The sequence below is a fragment of the Globicephala melas genome, chromosome 9, assembly GCF_963455315.2.
Source record: "Globicephala melas chromosome 9, mGloMel1.2, whole genome shotgun sequence".
Classification (NCBI taxonomy): Eukaryota; Metazoa; Chordata; class Mammalia; order Artiodactyla; family Delphinidae; genus Globicephala; species Globicephala melas.
The window spans coordinates 51458689-51478288 of NC_083322.1; the positions used below are offsets into that span (position 1 = coordinate 51458689).

The 19600-nt window shown below is 41.0% G+C and overlaps 1 protein-coding gene across 20 annotated transcripts in view; it reads left to right on the forward strand.

Moving 5' to 3' along the window:
• Positions 1 to 581: 581 nt before the first annotated feature.
• Positions 582 to 19600, forward strand: part of ADAM22 (ADAM metallopeptidase domain 22) — a 242910-nt gene continuing 223891 nt past the window's right edge. For 6 of the 20 annotated variants that reach the window (XM_060304539.1, XM_060304542.1, XM_060304545.1 and 3 more), the window contains exons 1-2: positions 586 to 965; positions 1423 to 1580. In XM_060304539.1, the coding sequence (XP_060160522.1) occupies positions 881 to 965; positions 1423 to 1580 (243 nt within the window). In that variant the 5' untranslated portion in view covers positions 586 to 880. Of the gene's footprint in view, positions 966 to 1422; positions 1581 to 19600 lie in introns of all 20 variants that reach the window. The other 14 variants (XM_060304533.1, XM_060304537.1, XM_060304538.1 and 11 more) reach the window with 7 other exon arrangements.

Consider the following 19600-nt stretch of genomic DNA (forward strand, 5'->3'; position numbering starts at 1 on the left):
GGACTTGAAACCATGTCAATAGAGGCAGGGACTAAAAAAAAAATTCTTCCAGGGAAGGAGGAAAACATCTCTGTACTGTACAAAACGGTATTCACTCAATATATCTGACAGTAGTTGCCTCATACCCGTGTCCTTCACTGTTGTGTCCCTTGCTCTTGTCAACTGCCATGCACATAGTAGGTGCTCAAACAATGTTTGTTGAATGATTAACTTACCATGTACTCTTGAGGGCATGATTGCCTGGTAATAATTTAAATTAACTACTAAATCTGCAGGAAACATTATTACAGTTCTTTGGGGACGCAGTGCCTGAATCCCGGCTCCCGCGTCGGCGCATTCCGGCATGCTTGGTGCCCGGAGGCCTTGCCAGCGATGACCTTTCTTTCTTTCGACCTTTTCCGCCCCCCCGTCTCCAGTTTGTAGATGACCCTGTACTCACGAGGTCGCGACAGTCCGCGCCGTCTTGGAGATGAGCGGGAAGTGGAGAGAGAACTACATTTCCCAGCTGACTCTCGTGCGCGCGCCCCAGCCCGCGCACGGAGGAGAGTGCACCCGGCGCTCGCTCCCCGCCGAGCTCTCGTCGCCCGCCGGAACCTCTGCCAGGGGATGAGGTGGGTGGCGCTAGAAACCACTTAGCTACAGCCAACCGCCCAATGCAGCACTCGCTCGCTCCCCCCGCCAGCGGAAGCTCCCGCGGAGCACAATGCAGCACTGAGGCAGCGCCGCGGTGGAGGCTGCAGCGACGCGGTCGCCGCAACACCGGCCGAGGCTGGGAGGGGGCGGCCCAGGCGAGCCGGGGCCGCGGGGCGCGGGATCCGGACGCGGCTGCCCGGGCATGAGGAGCTGAGCGTCTCGGGCGAGGAGGGCTGACGGCTGCACCATGCAGGCGGCGGCGGCTGTATCCGTGCCCTTCTTGCTGCTCTGCGCCCTGGGGACCTGTCCCCCGGCGGGCTGCGGCCGGGCAGGTAAGTTCGCCGCCCTCTGTGGCTCCAGGACGTACCATTTTCCGGGCATCTTTGCAGCCCTCAAGCGCATTTGTAAAGAGGCATCCCCATTTCCCGAGTGCGTAGGGAGATTTTTTTGTTTTTTTAGAAGGGTGGAGAGAAGTGAAGCAAAAATACGGTGTGGATGCATTAGAAGCTTTAGGTCAAATGCCTGTTTTTCTTCTGAAGTAAAAGAGGAATGCGGAGGATGGGAGAGGGGTGCTCTGCTTCTGGGCCCCGATCCTGGATGCTGTCAGATTAGCTGGTCCAAGGCTCTGCGTCTTGTGTCTCTGCATCCTTACCAGATGGGGTCCGGGAGGGAGGGGGAGGTGGGATCTTCATAAGGGAGACGTTGGACCGCAGGATGGACGATTGTGGGTCAGGGTCATTATTTTCGCCTTTTCTCCCCAATTCCTCCTTCCCCCTTTCCTGCCTGGAGGAGACGCCTCGTTGACGGAGCTGGAGAGGAGGGAAGAAAACCGGTTCCTGGAGCGCCAGAGCATCGTGCCACTCCGGCTCATCTACAGCTCGGGCGAAGACGAAACTGGGCACGACGCGCTCGATACGCGGGTGCGGGGCGACCCCGGCGGCGGGCAGGTGAGAGGCGTGGTGCTGGGGGTGGTCCTCCGCGCGGCCCGGCCCACCCCGACCCCGCGTTTGCTCTCCGTTGCCCTGGAGATGCAATGTCTTGGGTGAAACCAGTGCAATTCTAATGCGAGTCATGCGTGGCGCTCCCTGTGCAAAAAAGAAAAGAAAGGGGCAACAAACCCCAAAAGAGCCACAGGCCGGGGGCTTTGCTGGAGAGGAGTTTGTGCGGGTTGCCTCCAGTTGTGTGGCAACCTGAGCGAAGGGGCGGAGACCCTCTCACCTCTGCCAGGCAAAAGCCATGCATAGGCAAGAAGGGATATAATATTTGAGCAGGATTTGCATCATCATTATTGTTGTTGTGGTTGTTTTAATTTTCAGAGAGAAGACTTTATGTGATTTAAGCCAAGATTGGTACTGTAGGAAAATTGGAAAAACAAGCCTAGACATCCCTAACTAAACTCAAACCTTAAAATTAAGCTGAACTGCAAGGTTCTCAGCTCACTCAATTTGTGGACATCAGAGATGTACCCATTCACCTCCACCTTCCAGAAAAGGTGTCCGGCTCCCCCCTTTCTTCATTGGTAGCAGTCCTCTGGGTGTGATTAGGGCCCTGTTGCTTATTGGGCATTTATAAAGTATGTTTTTAAATAAAAATCTAACTGCCGTTTACCCATATTTAGGTCAATATCACACATCCACAGATATACTTGAAAATTATTTTGAATTTACTGGTTAATAAGTAAATATTTGGGGGCTATGTAAGCATTTTTTGTATTTACATGTATCAACCTGGCAACCAGTTCACCCACCTGTAAGTACATATTAAGGTAGAACTTGTTCATGTAATTGAAAATTTTGCACACTTCACTGAAGCAAAGGCAGGCTGAACATTTTCACATGTATAAATATATTCTTAATATTTTAAGATGTATCTTGATGATGTGATACTCAGTAATTTATCTGTAAGTGTAAAATAAGTAAAAATAGAAAAATACTACTTAAATCTGTATTTGTAGCCAAGTACTTAGTTCTGTTAACATTTTAACATGATAGAAATTAATTTAAAGGGCTATAGTAATATCCATTAGTTACATTATTATAGTAGAAAATCTAATATGCCAAGCATTAATGAAGAATCCCATCATTTGAATTGTTTGGTAAATACCTATTTTATTTATTTTTTATTTGAATTTTATTTACTTATTTGAATTAATGTTTGAATTAACCTTTTCCATTTTGACTTTTTTCCATAGTAAGACTGAAAAAGCATAGGACACTGTCTTATTTTTCAATACATTAGAATTATTTCTGTAGAGGAATATTCTCATGCTTAGTTACAACTTTTGATTATAAAAAATTTCAAACACACACACAAAAGTAGACAGACTATTATAATGGACTCCCAGCTTCAACCATTAGCATCTCATAGCCAATCTCGTTTTATCTACATCCTACCTATTTTTTTCTCCCTTTCTGTATTATTTTGAAGCAAATCATATCATTTCAGTTATAAAATTTCACTATGCACCTCTAAAAGATGAAGATTTTTTAGAAAATGTAACCATGATATTATCATAGCTAATATGTATTAAATATATAAATGCGTTAAATATATGTAAATATATAAAATATATAAATATTATATATATATATTTAAGTTTGTTTGATCCGGGACCCAGATAATGTCTATAAACTGCAATTAGGTTTTTTTTTGTTTTTAAAGTCTCTTTAATGCATGGTTTCCCCCTCCATTTCCTTGCTTTTTTCCATGCAATTTATTCATTGAAGATGTGGGGTCTTTTATCCAGTAGAGTCTTTCACAATCTGAATTTTTACTGATATAGACAGTGCTTTAAAACAAGTCACAAGGAGTTTCTCAGAGAGGAAGAAAGTAGAGATGCAGAAAATGCTGCAGGATTGCACCTCTAAACTCCGGAGTCTCTGTCTCATGCTGGTGATGTCTTTAGGTACCCTCTGCCCTTCTCTGTGTTGGTAAAGACCACCACTCTTGGACAACAGGCAGTCAGTCCTCCTTTTTCTCCCCATTTCTGAAATACCATTTCTGTAGATTTTTTGGTTCCTAGGCCTCTCTACTTGGGGCAGAAGATACTTGGGGCCTGTGCAGCTTCTACTTCCTATAAGAATAAACCTCACTATTGAGAAGAATGACTCTGGCTTTTGGTGAGGTGTGAATGAATCGGTAGGATTTAGGTTAAACAGTGTGAGTAGATTATTCATTCAAGTCAGAAATGACAGTGAAGATCCTGTCTTATCATCAAAGTAATTATGACAAGCAATTATCTCACATGGTGAGGTATACATAATGCATCTGGTTGGATGCCTGGATCACCTGGGAGCTGTAGCAGTTTACCATGCTCTTCAACTACAGTTAGTGATTACTGACTAGTAGGACTGAATCTGGCAGTTAGAGTTGTAAAGACTTAGTTGTCATAAGCCAACACTTCCTACAGTTAGGAAACTAAGGAGTGGTCCTGCAATTTGTCATTTCTTGTTTCGTTGAGAGCTGTCATTGAACCCCAAAACATAAGTTAATTCTGTATGGACCTTGTTATTTCTTTGGTGATTAAAATAGACATAATTTATACTCATAAATATGTTTAACAACTTCCTTTCTACTTCAGAAATAAAATTAGGATGTTTTTCTATCAGCTCACAAAGGTATATATTGATTTGTTTATTTGTTTATTAAAAAGGCATTTATATACTTGAGCTCATACTGTGTACCAATTTTTTGCAAGACCCTGGGGATTAAGAGATAAAAGACCCAGTTCTAGCCTTTAAGGAATTTACAGACAGGTAGGAAGACGGATAAATGGATAGGCAATTACACTCTGTACTTGTGTGTGATTTTCTGGAGGTGATCACAGAGAGCTGTGGAAGAGAGAAGACAGTGCTTAACCCAGGTGAGCAGTCAGGGCTCTCAGAGAGAGGTGTTACCTGAGCTGTGTTTTGAGGGTGAGTAGGAAGTGGCCAAATTAAAGGGAAGGGGTGGGCATATCAAACAGAAGGGGCAGGAGGTACATGGGCATGTGACATCAAGACACATTTTAAACTGCAAATAGTTAGGATTTAAGGGACAGATGAAACAAAACAGGAAACCAGAAAATAGATGCTGCAGCACCTTCATGACTTGCTGAGGAATTTGGACTTGTCCTGAAAGCGATTCAAGGATTTCAGTAAGGAGAGTTACTGACCAGATTCATGTTGCCGTGGAATAACCCTAATTGTTAGAAATGAATAATCTTTTTGTTTTGCTGCATTGGGTCTTCGTTGTTGTGCGTGTGCTTTCTCTGGTTGCGGCAAGCGGGGGCTACTCTTCATTGCGGTGCATGGGCTTCTCATTGCGGTGGCTTCTCATTGCAGAGCACAGGCTATAGGCGTGTGGGCTTCAGTAGTTGTGGCACGCGGGCTCAGTAGTTGTGGCTCGCGGGCTCTAGAGCACAGGCTTAGTAGTTGTGGCGCGGGTGCTTAGTTGCTCCGCGGCAGGTGGGATCTGCCCAGACCAGGGATCGAACCCATGTCCCCTGAATTGGCAGGCAGATTCTTAACCACTGCGCCACCAGGGAAGTCCCAGAAATGAATTATCTTAATTTCAAAGGCTGAGTGAAAGTGGTTGTTCACTTTAATTCATTGTTAAATGCCAATTCACATACTCATTAAGCTTGTAAGAACTTAGTTACTAAGTATACTTAGCTGCTTAGTATAAATGAGTTAATATTTATAAAGCACTTAGAACAGTGCTGCATATTCTGTAAGCACTATATGAGTTTTTGTTAAATAACATTAACTCCCCCAGGCTGCTTGAGTACTGTTTAGAAATTTTATGACATTGCCTTAATGCAAAATGGTGCCCTAATTACCTGAATTTAACACATTCGCAGAAGTTACAAATTACTCGAATTTACATAAGTGGCATCTTAACAGTTGTAGAGATGGAAGAAATGTTATAAGTCATCTAATCTCATTCAAGAATCACTTCTCACCAGGTAAGATAGAGCCATTAACCTAGAACTGTGATGGTATAAGACACCTTAATTTTACTTTTAATGTGTCCTTACTTCAGTTTTCATCACTAAATGGAACTGCACAGTTATATTTTTGGAAAAAATTTTAATATTTTAGTTCTGTGGAAATACTGGCAGTTTGATTGGTGTGAAATAATCATTCTGTTTGTATGAGTCCATATTGTAAAAGATTTCTGTACTATCTGGCCAGTTACTTGAACGCATACTTTATTTTTATCCTGAATCAGATGATCAGCCCATACTGAAAGCTTATTGTGCCATGAAGGTCTAGAAATGGTAGTCAAAGAAATTATATTTGATTGTGGGTAACCTTGCCGTCCTTCGTCTGCCTAGTCTGAAGTAATTTCAGCCCTGTAAAATAGCACTCAGAGCTAGAATATTCAAAGTATTTCAGTCTTCCTTTCCTCTGACTTGAAATGTTTTGTGCTGAAAAAATTGTATGTTGCAGATAATAGGATAAAATATATTTTTAATTGGACACCCATGTGGGCAAAATATCACCTACTGAGTCCTACTGTTGGTTTGATACTGATGATCACATAATTCCTGTTTCTAAGAGTGAGCACCTTAATGGTTACTCCTTCTTTGCTAGCCAGGCATGATAGTTTTACTGTAGCATCAGAGGTTATTTGGCGGTTTACTTTGCTGTGTGGTCACCCCATACATTTTCAATAATTTGTTTTGCAGCCAGTAATTGCTTTTCTCTACAAGTAGCAGAATTTCTTTTTGTCAGAAGTCTTTATTGCCGGTGAATAGAGGGGCTACTTATTTTTCTATCTCATTCCCTGGAAGGTGTTGTAAGCTTCTCAAGTAGTCAAGTGCCAAGAACATAGATCTACCATTTATTATAGTTTTGATAATCAGTAATGAATGGGGAAATGCAAGATGGTCGCAGGATGGCAAGCAGTAGCTGTGCTCCATTCGTTTTTTAAATAATTAATTAATTAATTAATTTTTGGCTGCGTTGGGTCTTCGTTGCCGTGCACAGGCTTTTCTCTAGTTGCGGCGAGCGGGGGCTGCTCTTTGTTGCAGCGCGCGGGCTTCTCATCGCGGTGGCTTTTGTTGCAGAGCACGGGCTCTAGGCGGGGGGCTTCAGTAGTTGTGGCACGCAGGCTCAGTAGTTGTGGTTCACGGGCTCTAGAGCGCAGGCTCAGTAGTTGTTGTGCGTGGACTTAGTTGCTCTGCAGCATGTAGGATCTTCCTGGACCAGGGCTTGAACCCATGTCCCCTGCTTCGGCAGGCAGATTCTTAACCACTGTGCCACCAGGGAAGTGCCTGTGCTCTGTTCTTATGAATATAATTATCCATATGCCTAAGCATGGATGAGCTGTACTTAAAATTGGGTTGTTTCACTTGGGAGCACTGAGTCAGCTTAACCATAAGTTGTCTGCAGTACTGCTTCCTTGGCGGAAAAGGACTCCTAGGAATTACAGCTTTAGAAGTATTTTGCAAGGATAGCACAAACATCTTCTTTTTTCCTTAATGTGCATTTGTTAAACCTAAGTAGCTCAATATTGATAAAGTTTGCCACCAATCAAAACTTTGTTCCACTGACATAAATAGGAAGGAGACATTTCCCAGCACATTTTTATTCTCCTGTCAACCTTCTCTTACAGTTAAATAGTTAAAGGAAAATAAAATTTAGAATTGTAGGAGTTTTCCTTACATCTTGCTTTTAGTCTATGAGATCCCAATTTGTATATATTTCTTTTGGGCATCTTTGAAATTCTGCCCAGTGGTTTTACCATGCATTCTGTGCACAGAAGAATCTTGTCTTTCATTGCTTCTTTACAGCTACACATGGAAAACTATGAATGACTCTAAAAGCTTATGGGATGATACAAATTGTCCTTAAGTTTTATTTCTTTCCTCTTATTTCAAAGAATGTCAAGTGTTCTATAATTTTTAATGATTAAAGCTCCTTCTAAAAGTACATGGAGGGAGGTCTGCCTTCTTGTCATATAGGGTTAGTAGTACTCTATAACTCCAGTGGGGCCCAGATATTGCCACATTTATCATTGAGGATTATGCATAAGCCCCAAAGGGAAAAAGGATGTTATTAAAAAGAGTGGGGGAGGGCAGAAGAAGAGGAAGAGACCTTGAGAATGGCAAGAAGGAGGAAGGAAAGAGAAAATCAGGAAAAGAGAAATACTTATAATAGTGTTGTCATGTTATAGTATACACTAAAATATTTAATAATATTTAATAAATGGTAACTCATGTGGTTACTTTTTATGTGCTGAACAGTTTTCTGAATACTTTTGATCTGTACAGTCTCATTACATCCTCACAAGAATCATGTGACAGGTAATATTTAGCTGCAAAATCACAAAGCTGGTAGGTAGCAGAGAGGATATTTGAACCCAGACACTTCAGCTCCACTGCACTGCCTATGTGCTGAAGCACTAGGCTAACCTGGCCTTAGCACAGGAGGTCACCAACATTTCCTTAGATATCTTTCAATGGCACTGGGGTAAAAGATGTCTTACATCTGTCCCATTGGAACTATATATTTCTTGCAGCACTTGAAAATGTTTTTAAAAGTTGTATAGTAGTGAAGAAACTTGCGGAACACGGTAGGAATGCTTCATTTCTACTACCTTGAGAATGAGAATGGAATATATAAAGATATTTAACATTTAAAAGGTTAGAAACACCTCTCAAAGGATGTATGTTTTGTTTTGGAACTGCATGTGAACATTGATTGTTACAATCTTCCTTCGTAAATCAAAGATTTCAGGATCCAGTTGCCAGTACCAAAATTATACATGCTCTTCTTCTGCTTTAAGTTTCATAAAGCAGAAACATGAAATGTTAAAAAGGAATCCGTGTTTGTGTATCCTTCTCCAAATGAAAAGATACAAAATATCTTTTGTGTCTTCATAGAACAAGTAGCTCTAGAGTCCCAGATGTCAAAGCATTCAGGTCAAAGACATATGTAATAATAACCAAAATGATAGCTTCTGTGAACATCTAGCTGGATGTGTTTACTTTGGTAATAAAAGCATTAAAAAGCAAATATTGAGGGAAAGAGTTAAAAATAAGAATTAATATTTACTGAATATTTACCATGTGTTAGACACTGTGCTGAGCGATTTAAATGTGTTATCTCTCATTATGAGGTAGATATTATTATACCCATTTTATAGATGAGGAAACTGAGGCTTAAGGAAGCTAATTAACCAGTCCAAGGTCATACAACTGACAAGTAGTAGAATTGGGTTAAGAATTCTCAAAGAAAATGTTAGAGATCCACATAAAATAAGCCTCTTGTAATCTTTCTTATTTAACATGTGGTTACTGTGTCATCTATGTATTGGAACAGACCTAACATTTCTTTAAAACTCTTGGCCCTGCCCTGGTCTCCTCCCTCACTAGCTTCATTCAGGGGTGAATTGATGTCCTGTTTCACACTTGTTATATGTCTTCATTTCTAGAAATGGGTATAATTTCTACCTCTACCTCAGATATTCCTTTAACCACATGGAAATATCTGAATCTTCTTCTAAATGGCAGCAGAGAACATCTGCACTCTGAATACTTGTTGGAGTTTAATCTGCCAGAAATTCACTTAACAGAAACTATTTATGGAGAATTATCATCTATTCCTCCATAGTGCATTCCGGGGTGGGAGTATTTTAAAAAGTCTCTCCAGGGGATTCCAGTTTGTACCCAGGATCTAGGAGCTCTTTGTATTCTCAAGGTTTAAGATATTTTTTCTTAAATCTTCTTGGATTTCAGTTAGTCACAAGGGAGTTTGGTATCTGAATTGGTATCAGTTTTCTCAGTCACTTCCCTGACCTCTTCAATCACCTTCCAGGCTTTTCTAAAGGATATTTTGAAGGACATTGTAAGAAATATTCCTGAGAAACCAGTTACATTATTCATTGAAGTCTTGGAGAACATTACACATGGTGTCTCAGCATGACCAACAGGAGAGATCTATCTTGTAACTGTGTTTCCTTCCTTGACTTGGATGCCAAAAGTTTCAAGGCGAATTGTGTTCTCCTCCAAAGCGGAAGTCCCAGCATAAGTTTTCATAGCAGCTTCATTCCTAGCTCATTGTCCTGTTCTTTCTCATCATCCCTATTTCAATGCAAAAGTCATCTGAAATCTCTCTCGACTAGTGATAATTTATCAACCTGGGAAGTCATAACTGTGCACATTTTCAAGCGCACGTTAGACTAAATTAATATTAGGCTTAAAAAAAGTGATCTCAACAGGTTTCCTCTGTCCACTTTTCTAAAGTATTCCCATTCCACTCCCCTCCTTGTCACCATTAGTCTTTTTTGTTCCTAGCACTTGACATTCTTTTTTTTTTTTGCGGTACTCGGGCCTCTCACTGCTGTGGCCTCTCCCGTTGCGGAGCACAGCCTCCGGACGCGCAGGCTCAGCGGCCATGGCTCACGGGCCCAGCCGCTCCGCGGCATGTGGGATCTTCCCGGACCAGGGCACGAACCCGTGTCCCCTGCATCGGCAGGCGGACTCTCAACCACTGTGCCACCAGGGAAGTCCCTGACATTCTTTTTAACGATTGACTTGTTTATTGTCTTTCTTTCAGTATGCCATCACTGGATGGTAAACTACATGAGAATAGTGATCTTGTCTGTTCTGTCACCACACATCTCCACTGCCTAGAGCAGTGACTGGCACAGAGTTGGTGCTTAATAAATATTTATTGAATTAAAGAGTTTTCCGTCTCCCCTGGGTTCCTCATCTACTTAAAAATTTTATTTTATCTTGTAATTGTCCACATAAAACAAGCTGAAATCTTTTTTGGAATAAGGTTGGGCTCCATATGAATAAATGCATGAATAATTTTAGTCTTTGCAGATATTGAATTTACAGCCCCTTTGATAATTACAATTATTTGACACAGAAATGGAGTTCAATATGCTGTATTTTTAAAAATATGAAAACATCATATAGAAAAACTGATTTTAAGCTTCTAGGTGTCCTTTACTTTTTTTTTTGCGGTACGTGGGCTTCTCACTGTTGTGGCCTCTCCCTTTGCGGAGCACAGGCTCTGGACGCGCAGGCTCAGCGGCCATGGCTCACGGGCCTAGCCGCTCCGCGGCATGTGGGATCTTCCCGGACCAGGGCACGAACCTGTGTCCCCTGCATCGGCAGGCGGGCTCTCAACCACTGCGCCACCAGGGAAGCCCGGTGTCCTTTACTTTTTGATTTTACCTTCTGAGTTGCTTTTAAGACAGAAATCTGTTTCCCTAGAGCAGAGTATTATATATAACTTGATTTTGAAGATAAAATTTAAAATGTTGTACCATGATTCAGAAATATCAGCAGTTCTAAAGCTAGACAGAGAAAGAGTAAGGAGCTTTAATCCTTCCCTCCTCCTGCCCCATCCTGTCTCACAATCTATTTGTTGTTTGTATTGAAACGATGTTTCAGAATCATATTCATCTGTAAGGGTAAATCAACATTTTTATTCTCCTTTTTAAAAATCAATTTTATATGAGGGAATTTTAGCACTTAGCAGTAGTTGCCCTTTTGTTGCATTTTTTTTTTTTTTTTTTTGGTCCCAAGTAAGGAACATTAGATGACTCTTTGAAGATGGGAAATCGATGATACTTCCCTGAAGCTAGACCTCAAGAACTCACATTTTGCAAGTCGTTTTAAAATTTTCTGCCCAAGGCAGTAGAACCAGTTGACAGTTTTCTTCGACCTCTTATTCTGTTTGGCACTGAATCATGCCTCTAGCTGGTCAATTTCTATTCTTACGTATTTTTTTTTTTTTAATTTGCCTTTTAAGCAGGGTTCTTTGGGAGAAATTGCCTTCATTTGCTCCTCTAGTGAGGTGAGGATTTTGGGGTCAGGCTGGTACACACCAGTTGCTACTCCTGGTCAGAGCTCAAGCTTTGCTCTCAGTGGTTTCTCTTTGTTTGGATTAGATAGCAAGATGCTGCACAGAGAGCTGCCACTTCATAGACCTGGTGTCCATGAATTCCCTGGTGGATTTTTAATGCCTTTGGACTATCCTGTCAGGAGTCTGGCCTGGAACCTAGCTGTGGACCCTTAGCAGTCAAGGTTAATGCACGGTAGTATTAACCTAGGGTAGGCTGGAGTCGTAGCAGTTTGCAGAAGAGTAATCTTGGGTCATCAGGTCATGGGGCAGGAGTAGGCTATGGGTAAAAGGGTAGTGGAAGGTGAGGCTCAGGGAAGTAAAAAAAAAAAATCAGGTCTAGAGAGGGCCCACTGGGTCCACTGTGCCAGCTCAGTCCAGTATCCTCCTGGCTCAACTAGAGAGAGTAACCTGAAAAATTCTGAGAAACTTCCTGAGTTTTTGATCTCAGCCCATTGAGGTTTCAGGGGTTGGCTCCACTCTTGACTCAGGTCTGGTGTTTTTTTTTTTAACCGTGTGTGTTTTAGCCAGACTCACTCTAATGGCCCTTGGGATTGTTTCCACGCCCTCAGGAGCTTTAAGTGTTTGGTTCAGAGGGAGGGACCACTTTCTCCTCCTTCTGCCCCCCTACTCCTGTCCCCCTCCCTCTTCCTCCACTTCATTCTCTTCTCCGCCTCCTCTTCCTCCTCTTCTTCTCCTCCTTCCTATTCTTCTTCTTTAATCCTTATTTTCCCTCCTTCCTTCCTCCCCCAAGATCATATTCTTCACTGGTCTTTCTAAGGCTCTGCAGGCTAGTGGGAGGGGGCTTTCAGGGGCCCGCTCTTTTCCCCACTAACGTAGTTCAGACTGCAGACTGTGCCTGCCCTGGATCAGGAGATGACACTTACATAAAGATTGATTTCCTAACTCATGTGACAGCTGATGCTCTGAAAAATCACACTTAGTTTGTGCAAAATGGGCAACAAGCTCATTTTACATGGCATGTGGTACGTGTTTAAAAAAAATGTATGTTAATAATGGAAGAGTGTTTGTAAGTGGGAGTTTGGAAAATTTGTTCTTATTGAGATGGATAATTTTGGTGTCAGTCTCCATTTGCTATAAATAGTGGGTTATGTTCAAGATTAGTTTGGTATCACCTGCAGTTTAGCAATAGTTAGGAGTACTTTGATGTGCTCTTCAAGAAAACTTTTGGGAAGTGTTTAAGAAGAAGAATGGGAAATTTTTTTTTACAGATACCTTAACAAATTTACCATTGTGTTAAGTAATCAAGCCATCATTTCTTAGAAAGAGTTTTATTGACTATGATAGAAACTTAAACATCTTTGAAGGTAATGGAAGTTTTGATGCAGGACAGGAAAATCGTTCTTATGTTTTACAAAAGTATACAGCTTGTTTAGCTATAAATAGCACATTGCTTTTTTTCAAACTGATTTCCTCATAAAAGTACCTGAAAGCTTGGACAGATATTGATTGATAAGAAGGTGGGCAAAATTCAAGTTGTGTTCATTGCTATCACCAAAGGTGAAGCCATTTCTGACTGGATGAGTGACTAGAGACGAGGCTATTTCACCATGGTGTGTAGCAACTTTTGTTGGTCCTCAGCATCCTCCAGGGTAAAAAGAGGTGCTGAGATACTATGAATTTTTCATTTAATTTAATTTCTGAGGTAAGTTTAGCATGATGTCCTTAGAGTTCTTAATGATCTTGCATGGACAATGTTCTCTCATAATTAATGAAGGGAAGGTACTATTCATTCATAACTTAACCAATTTAATATGAAATCTACTTGAGGTCATTGACTAATGAGTTTTTTAGGACTTTTTTTAAGTGTTCTGATTATGAAATCATGAAGTTTGCAGTTGTCCCAGGGTGACGGGGTAAGAATTATTTCATTTTAATTTAGGGAAAAACATGGTGTGAGGGCATAAATAAAAAAATACCCATTTTTATTTCTTCCCAGCGTTGAGCTCAGAGCCTTGTACATAGCAAGTGCTCAAAAAGCAAATGAGAACTGGATGACATCATTGATGCCATGACTTAGAGAGCCCTGTTCCATTCTTATGCCTCTAGACCCCTGTTGTTATATCAGGTTTTCCCTGGTCGGTTATTTTTTTTCTTTTCTCTCATCTCTTTCTTTTCTCATTTCTCAGTTCAGGCTCTGTCACATTCCTGTTGCCTCTTTCCATTTATCGTTTTCCTGTGAACATAGCCTTGCTCTGTTCACTTTCCCTATGACCCTTGGTTTATTTTGTATTTTTTCCCCTACTCTCTTTCTGTCAAATGCCTCTTTTTCTCTTAGCAACTAAAGTAAAAACAAGTCTCTGAAAGGTTATTTATATTCAGTGTTGGGAACCATCCCTGTTGCCTGTTGCTGGACTGACTTATTTTGGGATTTGCAAAATGTGTTATAGTTCAACAAGCTTCCCACTCTACTACTTACCTTTAAACCTGTTTTTAATGTGTTTTTTCTTTTTCATTTGTTGTTTCTTTTATTCCCCTTAAATTGTCCCTCATTCATTCCCTTCTTTGGGTGTGGATTGCAGTGAGTTTCACTTCTGCTCTTTGCTGTTGGAATAGTCGCCTTCCGAAAATCATTCTCCTTGTTCTCTCTGCTCATAATCCCCTGGACTTAAACTCTGAGTTATGTGTCTGGTCCATCCTCCACAATTTCTGAGCGTGTCACTTCTCAGAGTCTTCCAGAGGGGTCCATTGCTCCATTTCTGCAGGATTCAGACTCAGCATTGAGCAATGACGAGGCACTTTTACAGGTATACTAATAGTTCAACTTGCCTCACAGGCTTGGCATAAAATTATTCCTGCTCGTGTGTGTGTGTTGGTGCAGGGGTATTGGTGCACTGATCGTTTGGGTGGGTTAATAGAAGGTGTCCCCATGAGATGGACCCTAATGTTGGGCTGGAGCTTTGTCATTCGTTTTCACCATTATTTGTTCACTGCTTAACACTCTGCCTGATGGATAGGTGGTACTCAGCCAATATTTATGGTCTGCCTTTGTTTCAATTTTCAATCTCAAAGATGCAGAAAAAGTGTTCTGTGACCATTTATGTTCTTCTGATGTATTTCCAACCATCACAGTATTTCTTTCCTCCGGATTGTTAAAATCTTTTGTTGGGATGGGTTCGAGAGGAGCACGGCCCTCCTTCCACATTTATACCTTATCCCTGACCTCTTTTCCCCTTCCCTCCGTGTACATTTTTTTTTTATTATTATTGAAAAAAATTTTTTTTTCCCTCCGCGTACATTCTTGCCGGCCCGACAGAGCCACCCTATCTATATAGAACGCCCAGGTTCTGTGAGGATCCCATCACGGTGAGCACCTGAACTGCAGTAGCTGTCCCCCTTGCTTCACGTGTGAGGCAGGGCCATGAGGTTAGGAGAGAAGACTGGAGAAAGCAGTGGGAACTTGGACGATGATTGGCAGACTGATATTCTACCATATAAAGCCGCCTTGCTATCTCCCGGCTGCTTTAATCACTGTGACAAAATTATTCATGTCAGTTTCTAGCCCTGTCTCTCCCAACGCAAATAAATCCAAGCTATTTAACCTTTGTGTGTGACTTTATTCATCAGACTTTGCCATTTGCTGCCTGGAGCTGCATTTCCTTTAAGACAATGATGTCTGTCTTCTGGGAAAGTGACATATAGTATTTCTGATAGTTCTGAACTCGTATGACATATTTAGCTAAGGAGTTTTTCTGATATTTGTTCGTGGAGTTTTGATTTTTTTTTTGAACCAAGGACAGCATCCTCTTTTTCTCCCTGTAACTAAGCCTCCAATACTTTCTTGTCTAATATTTTGTTTTATTTTTATTTTTTTCTCAATCTTTACCTCCCTATCGTGGACTAACAAGTTAATATAAAATATTTACTTTCTGGAACTTCCCTGGCCATCCAGTGGTTAAGACTCCGCACTTCCACTGCAGGGGGCACGGGTTCAATCCCTGGTTGGGGAACCAAGATCCCACATGCCAAGTGGCAAAAAACAAACAAACAAAACTCCAGGGAATTATGCTGAGTAAAAAATATTTGCTTCCTTTATTTCTTGGGTGGTAGATACTACTCTTGTAGAACTATTACTCTATGAAACCTCCATGCTCTAAAAGATATGCACGTTTGATTTAAATCAGAAAACACACCACTTGAGAATAGCCACTTTGGTATAAGTAGAGACCCTAGAGAGGGATGGCCCTCTGAGCTGTTTTCAAGCATTAATATCATAGTGTGAATGAAGGATTGATCTGAAAGTAGGTTTATGATGAGAAAAGAAAGTAAGGGCTTGTGTCAGGAAGGGGGTCCCATGTCAAAATGTTAAGATTAAGTAAGTGGCCCACAAAAATGAACTCTTTAACATGACTTCAGCTGATTTAGTATAATCTCAGGAACAAAATAATTCATATTTTCATTATATATAGTTATAAGGCCATTATTGAAGTATAATTTGCATACCATAGAATTCACCCATTTAACATTAGTGTACAATTCAGAGTTTATTAGTATATTCAAGCAATTGTGCAAGCATCACCATAGTCAGTTTTAAACATTTTCCTCACCTTAAAAAGAAATCCCATACACATTCCCCAGACTCTCTTCCGCCCTGCCTAGCTGCACCCCCAGCCCTGGGCAACCACTAATCTACTTTCTGTCTTTATAGCTTTGCCTATTCTAGACATTTCATAAAATGGAATCATAGACTATCTGGTCTTTTGTGACTGGCTTCTGTTACTTAGCATAATGATTCAAGGTTTATCCATGTTGTAGCATGCGTTTTTACCTCATTCCTTTTTTTAAAAAAGTTATTTTATTTATTTATTTATTTTTGTCTGCGTTGGGTCTTCGTTGCTGCGCCCAGGCTTTCTCTAGTTGTGGCGAGTGGGGGCTACTCTTTGTTGTGGTGTGTGGGCTTCTCATTGCAGTGGCTTCTCTTTGTTGTGGAGCACAGGCTCTAGGCGTGTGGGCTTCAGTAGTTGTGGCATGCGGTCTCAGTAGTTGTGGCTCGCAGGCTCTAGAATGCCGGCTCAGTAGTTGAGGCGCAGGGGCTCAGTTGCTCCGCGGCATGTGGGAATCTTCCTGGACCAGGGCTCGAACCTGTGTCCCCTGCGTTGGCAGGCAGATTCTTAACCACTGTACCACCACGGAAGTCCCCTCATTCCTTTTTATTGATGAATAACATACATTATTTATCCATTCACTTTGATGGAGATTTGGGTTGTTTCCACTTTGGGGAAATCATGCATAATACTGCTATGAACATTTGTGTTAAAGTTTTCGTATGAACAAGTGAAAACACACACATACACCAAAGATCAAAACAAGTGTGTTGTGAAACAATACTTATCCTTGAAGCATGCAGTGTATGCTTCTCATTCTACTCTGTTCTTTGACATTTTCTAAAAAATCCTGGCATGGTTCATTAAAGTGATCTCAGAGCCTTCTAATGGGTCATGATCTGATCCACAGTTTAAAAAACTGTTCTACAGGATTCCTTACAGGGGAGCCTAGCAGTACCTGTGAGGCAGCTCAGGCTAAGGTTTTAAAGATTGAGTCACGTGCCTCCTGGCAGCTTCCAGCTGTTAATTTTTGTTTTATAGTTTTCTTGGCAACAGTATTAAAGACATCTCTGTGGCTGTGTTACTCACCCCTGAGCTGTTATGTGTGGCATCAGTGAAATCAGGCACGTGAAGGTGCATATGAAAATTTCTTCAAGACAACTTTTGTTACTTTTTTTAATTTTAAAAAGCTTATGTTTTGAAATAGTTTAAATATACCAAAAAATAGATAGAATAATGTGACAGACTTTGATTTTCAGTCTCTTATCTTGATGCAGGTAAAGTAATTGAATTCATTCCTTTTTATTGCTGTCTGGCTTACCATTTTATAAACCTACCCTCATCTATGTATTTATTTTCCTGTCAATGGCATTTATAGATTGACCCTGTTTTTTTTTTTTTTTTTTTTGGGGTACGTGGGCCTCTCGCTGTTGTGGCCTCTCCCGTTGCGGAGCACAGGCTCCGGACGCACAGGCTCAGCGGCCATGGCTCACGGGCCTAGCCGCTCCCCGGCATGTGGGATCTTCCCAGACCGGGGCACGAACCCGTGTCCCCTGCATCGGCAGGCGGACTCTCAACCACTGCACCACCAGGGAAGCCCAACCTTGATTTTTTGATGTTATAAGCAGTGTATGCCATTAATGCATACATGTGCGTGTGTTTCTGTGGGGCATATATTTAGAAGTGAAATTGTTGATTCTTAGGGTTTGTCCCTTCTCAACTTCTCCACATATTGACAAATCACACAACGATATACCAATTTATACTCCACCCATGGTGCATGAGAATTTCTGTGTATCCCCATATTTATCATCATTTGGAATCATAAGACTTTAAAATTTCTAACAATATTATGGGTGTGAAATAGTGTCTGATTACTTTGCTTTCCATTTCCCTGATGACTAATGAGGTAGAGCACCTTTGGTAATCTGTATTTCTTCCTTTGAATGGCCTAGTTATATACTTTTCCCATTTTTCAAGTGTCTTTTTCTTATTGATTTACAGGCATTTTAAGTGTGTTATGGATTCTCTCCTATTGTTTATCTCTGTTGCAAATACTTTAAAAATTGTGGCTTATCTATTCATTCTCATGGTATCTTTTGTTGTAACAGATTAAAAAAAATTTTCTTGATGTTATCCATATCGATTCTTTTCTACATGATTGTGTTTATGTATTACTATACTACTGCCGAATCTACTATAGTTTTAGAATAAGTCTTCATTTTTAGTAAAACGACTCCCTGATATATAGTTTTCTTCTAAGAAAGTATTGTAGGATGGTGATTAAGAGTTTAAGAACCTGGAATTAGAGTGCATGGATTCAAAGCCCACCTTTGCCACTAACTGCACTTAATTTCTCTAATCCTGAGTTTTTACACCAATAAAATAGGAATAAGAATAGCGCCCAGCTTATATGTTGTGAGGATTAAGGAAATAAAATGCATAAAATTTGTAGCTGAGCATTTGGCCTATGGTAAGGGCTCCGTACATGTTAGCTCTTTTTTTTGTTGTCGTTTTTTTAGCTCCCATAATGATTATATCTTGGTATAAAACTGTTTGCCCAGTTTCTTGTGTACACAGATCACTGGATTTCTTCGATTGTTTTCACAAGAGCTGTGATTTGCATCAAATGTTCCAGGAGGGTAGAACAATTTGGACCCTCGTTCTAATTCTGGGTCCCAGCTTTGGTCTCACTGCCTTTTTTCCAGGAATTTAACAAACCAAGTTAATCTTGTCCTCCTACTCCCCCAACCCCCAATATAATATTGGTTCAAACATCAGGTGGGATTTTTTTTTTTAATTAAATGAGTAACAATGCAGCTCCATTACTTTGGGATGGGAAGCATCTCTGCCTTAGTTGAGCCCTCAATAGTCTGTATCCTCATAGGGCTGCTCCCAGCTTGGAAGTGAGGAAAGGAAGGGAGGGCACAACATGAAGAGTTTAACGGGCAGTGAGATAAAGCTTGGACTCATAATTCCCAAACTAGGCTGAGTGTTGGAAGCTATATTTTTAACTTTAGTAGAGGATAGGATGCTCCATTTAATAGCTTGTTTTATTTTATTTTTAAAAAACATGTTCAAAAGACAAAAATCGGGCTTCCCTGGTGGCGCAGTGGTTGAGAGTCCACCTGCCGTTGCAGGGAACACGGGTTCGTGCCCCGGTCCGGGAAGATCCCACATGCTGCGGAGCGGCTGGGCCCGTGAGCCATGGCCGCTGGGCCGGCGCGTCCGGAGCCTGTGCTCCGCAACGGGAGAGGCCACAACAGTGAGAGGCCCGTGTACCGCCAAAAAAAAAAAAAGACAAAAATCTAAGAACTTCAAAAGACAAAAATCTAAGGGAACAGACAGTTGAGGAAGAAAGGCTCCCAGAATTTTATAAAAGGTAGCAGTTATTATAACAAAGACCATTCCTCTTCTGCATTTGAATTATGTTTATGACCACAATCTTAATTTTTAATGTAGTTTTTTAATAACAGCTTTATTGAAATATAATTCATGTACCATAAAATTCATCCTTTTAAAGCATACGATCAGTGGTTTTTAATACAGCTTTTAATG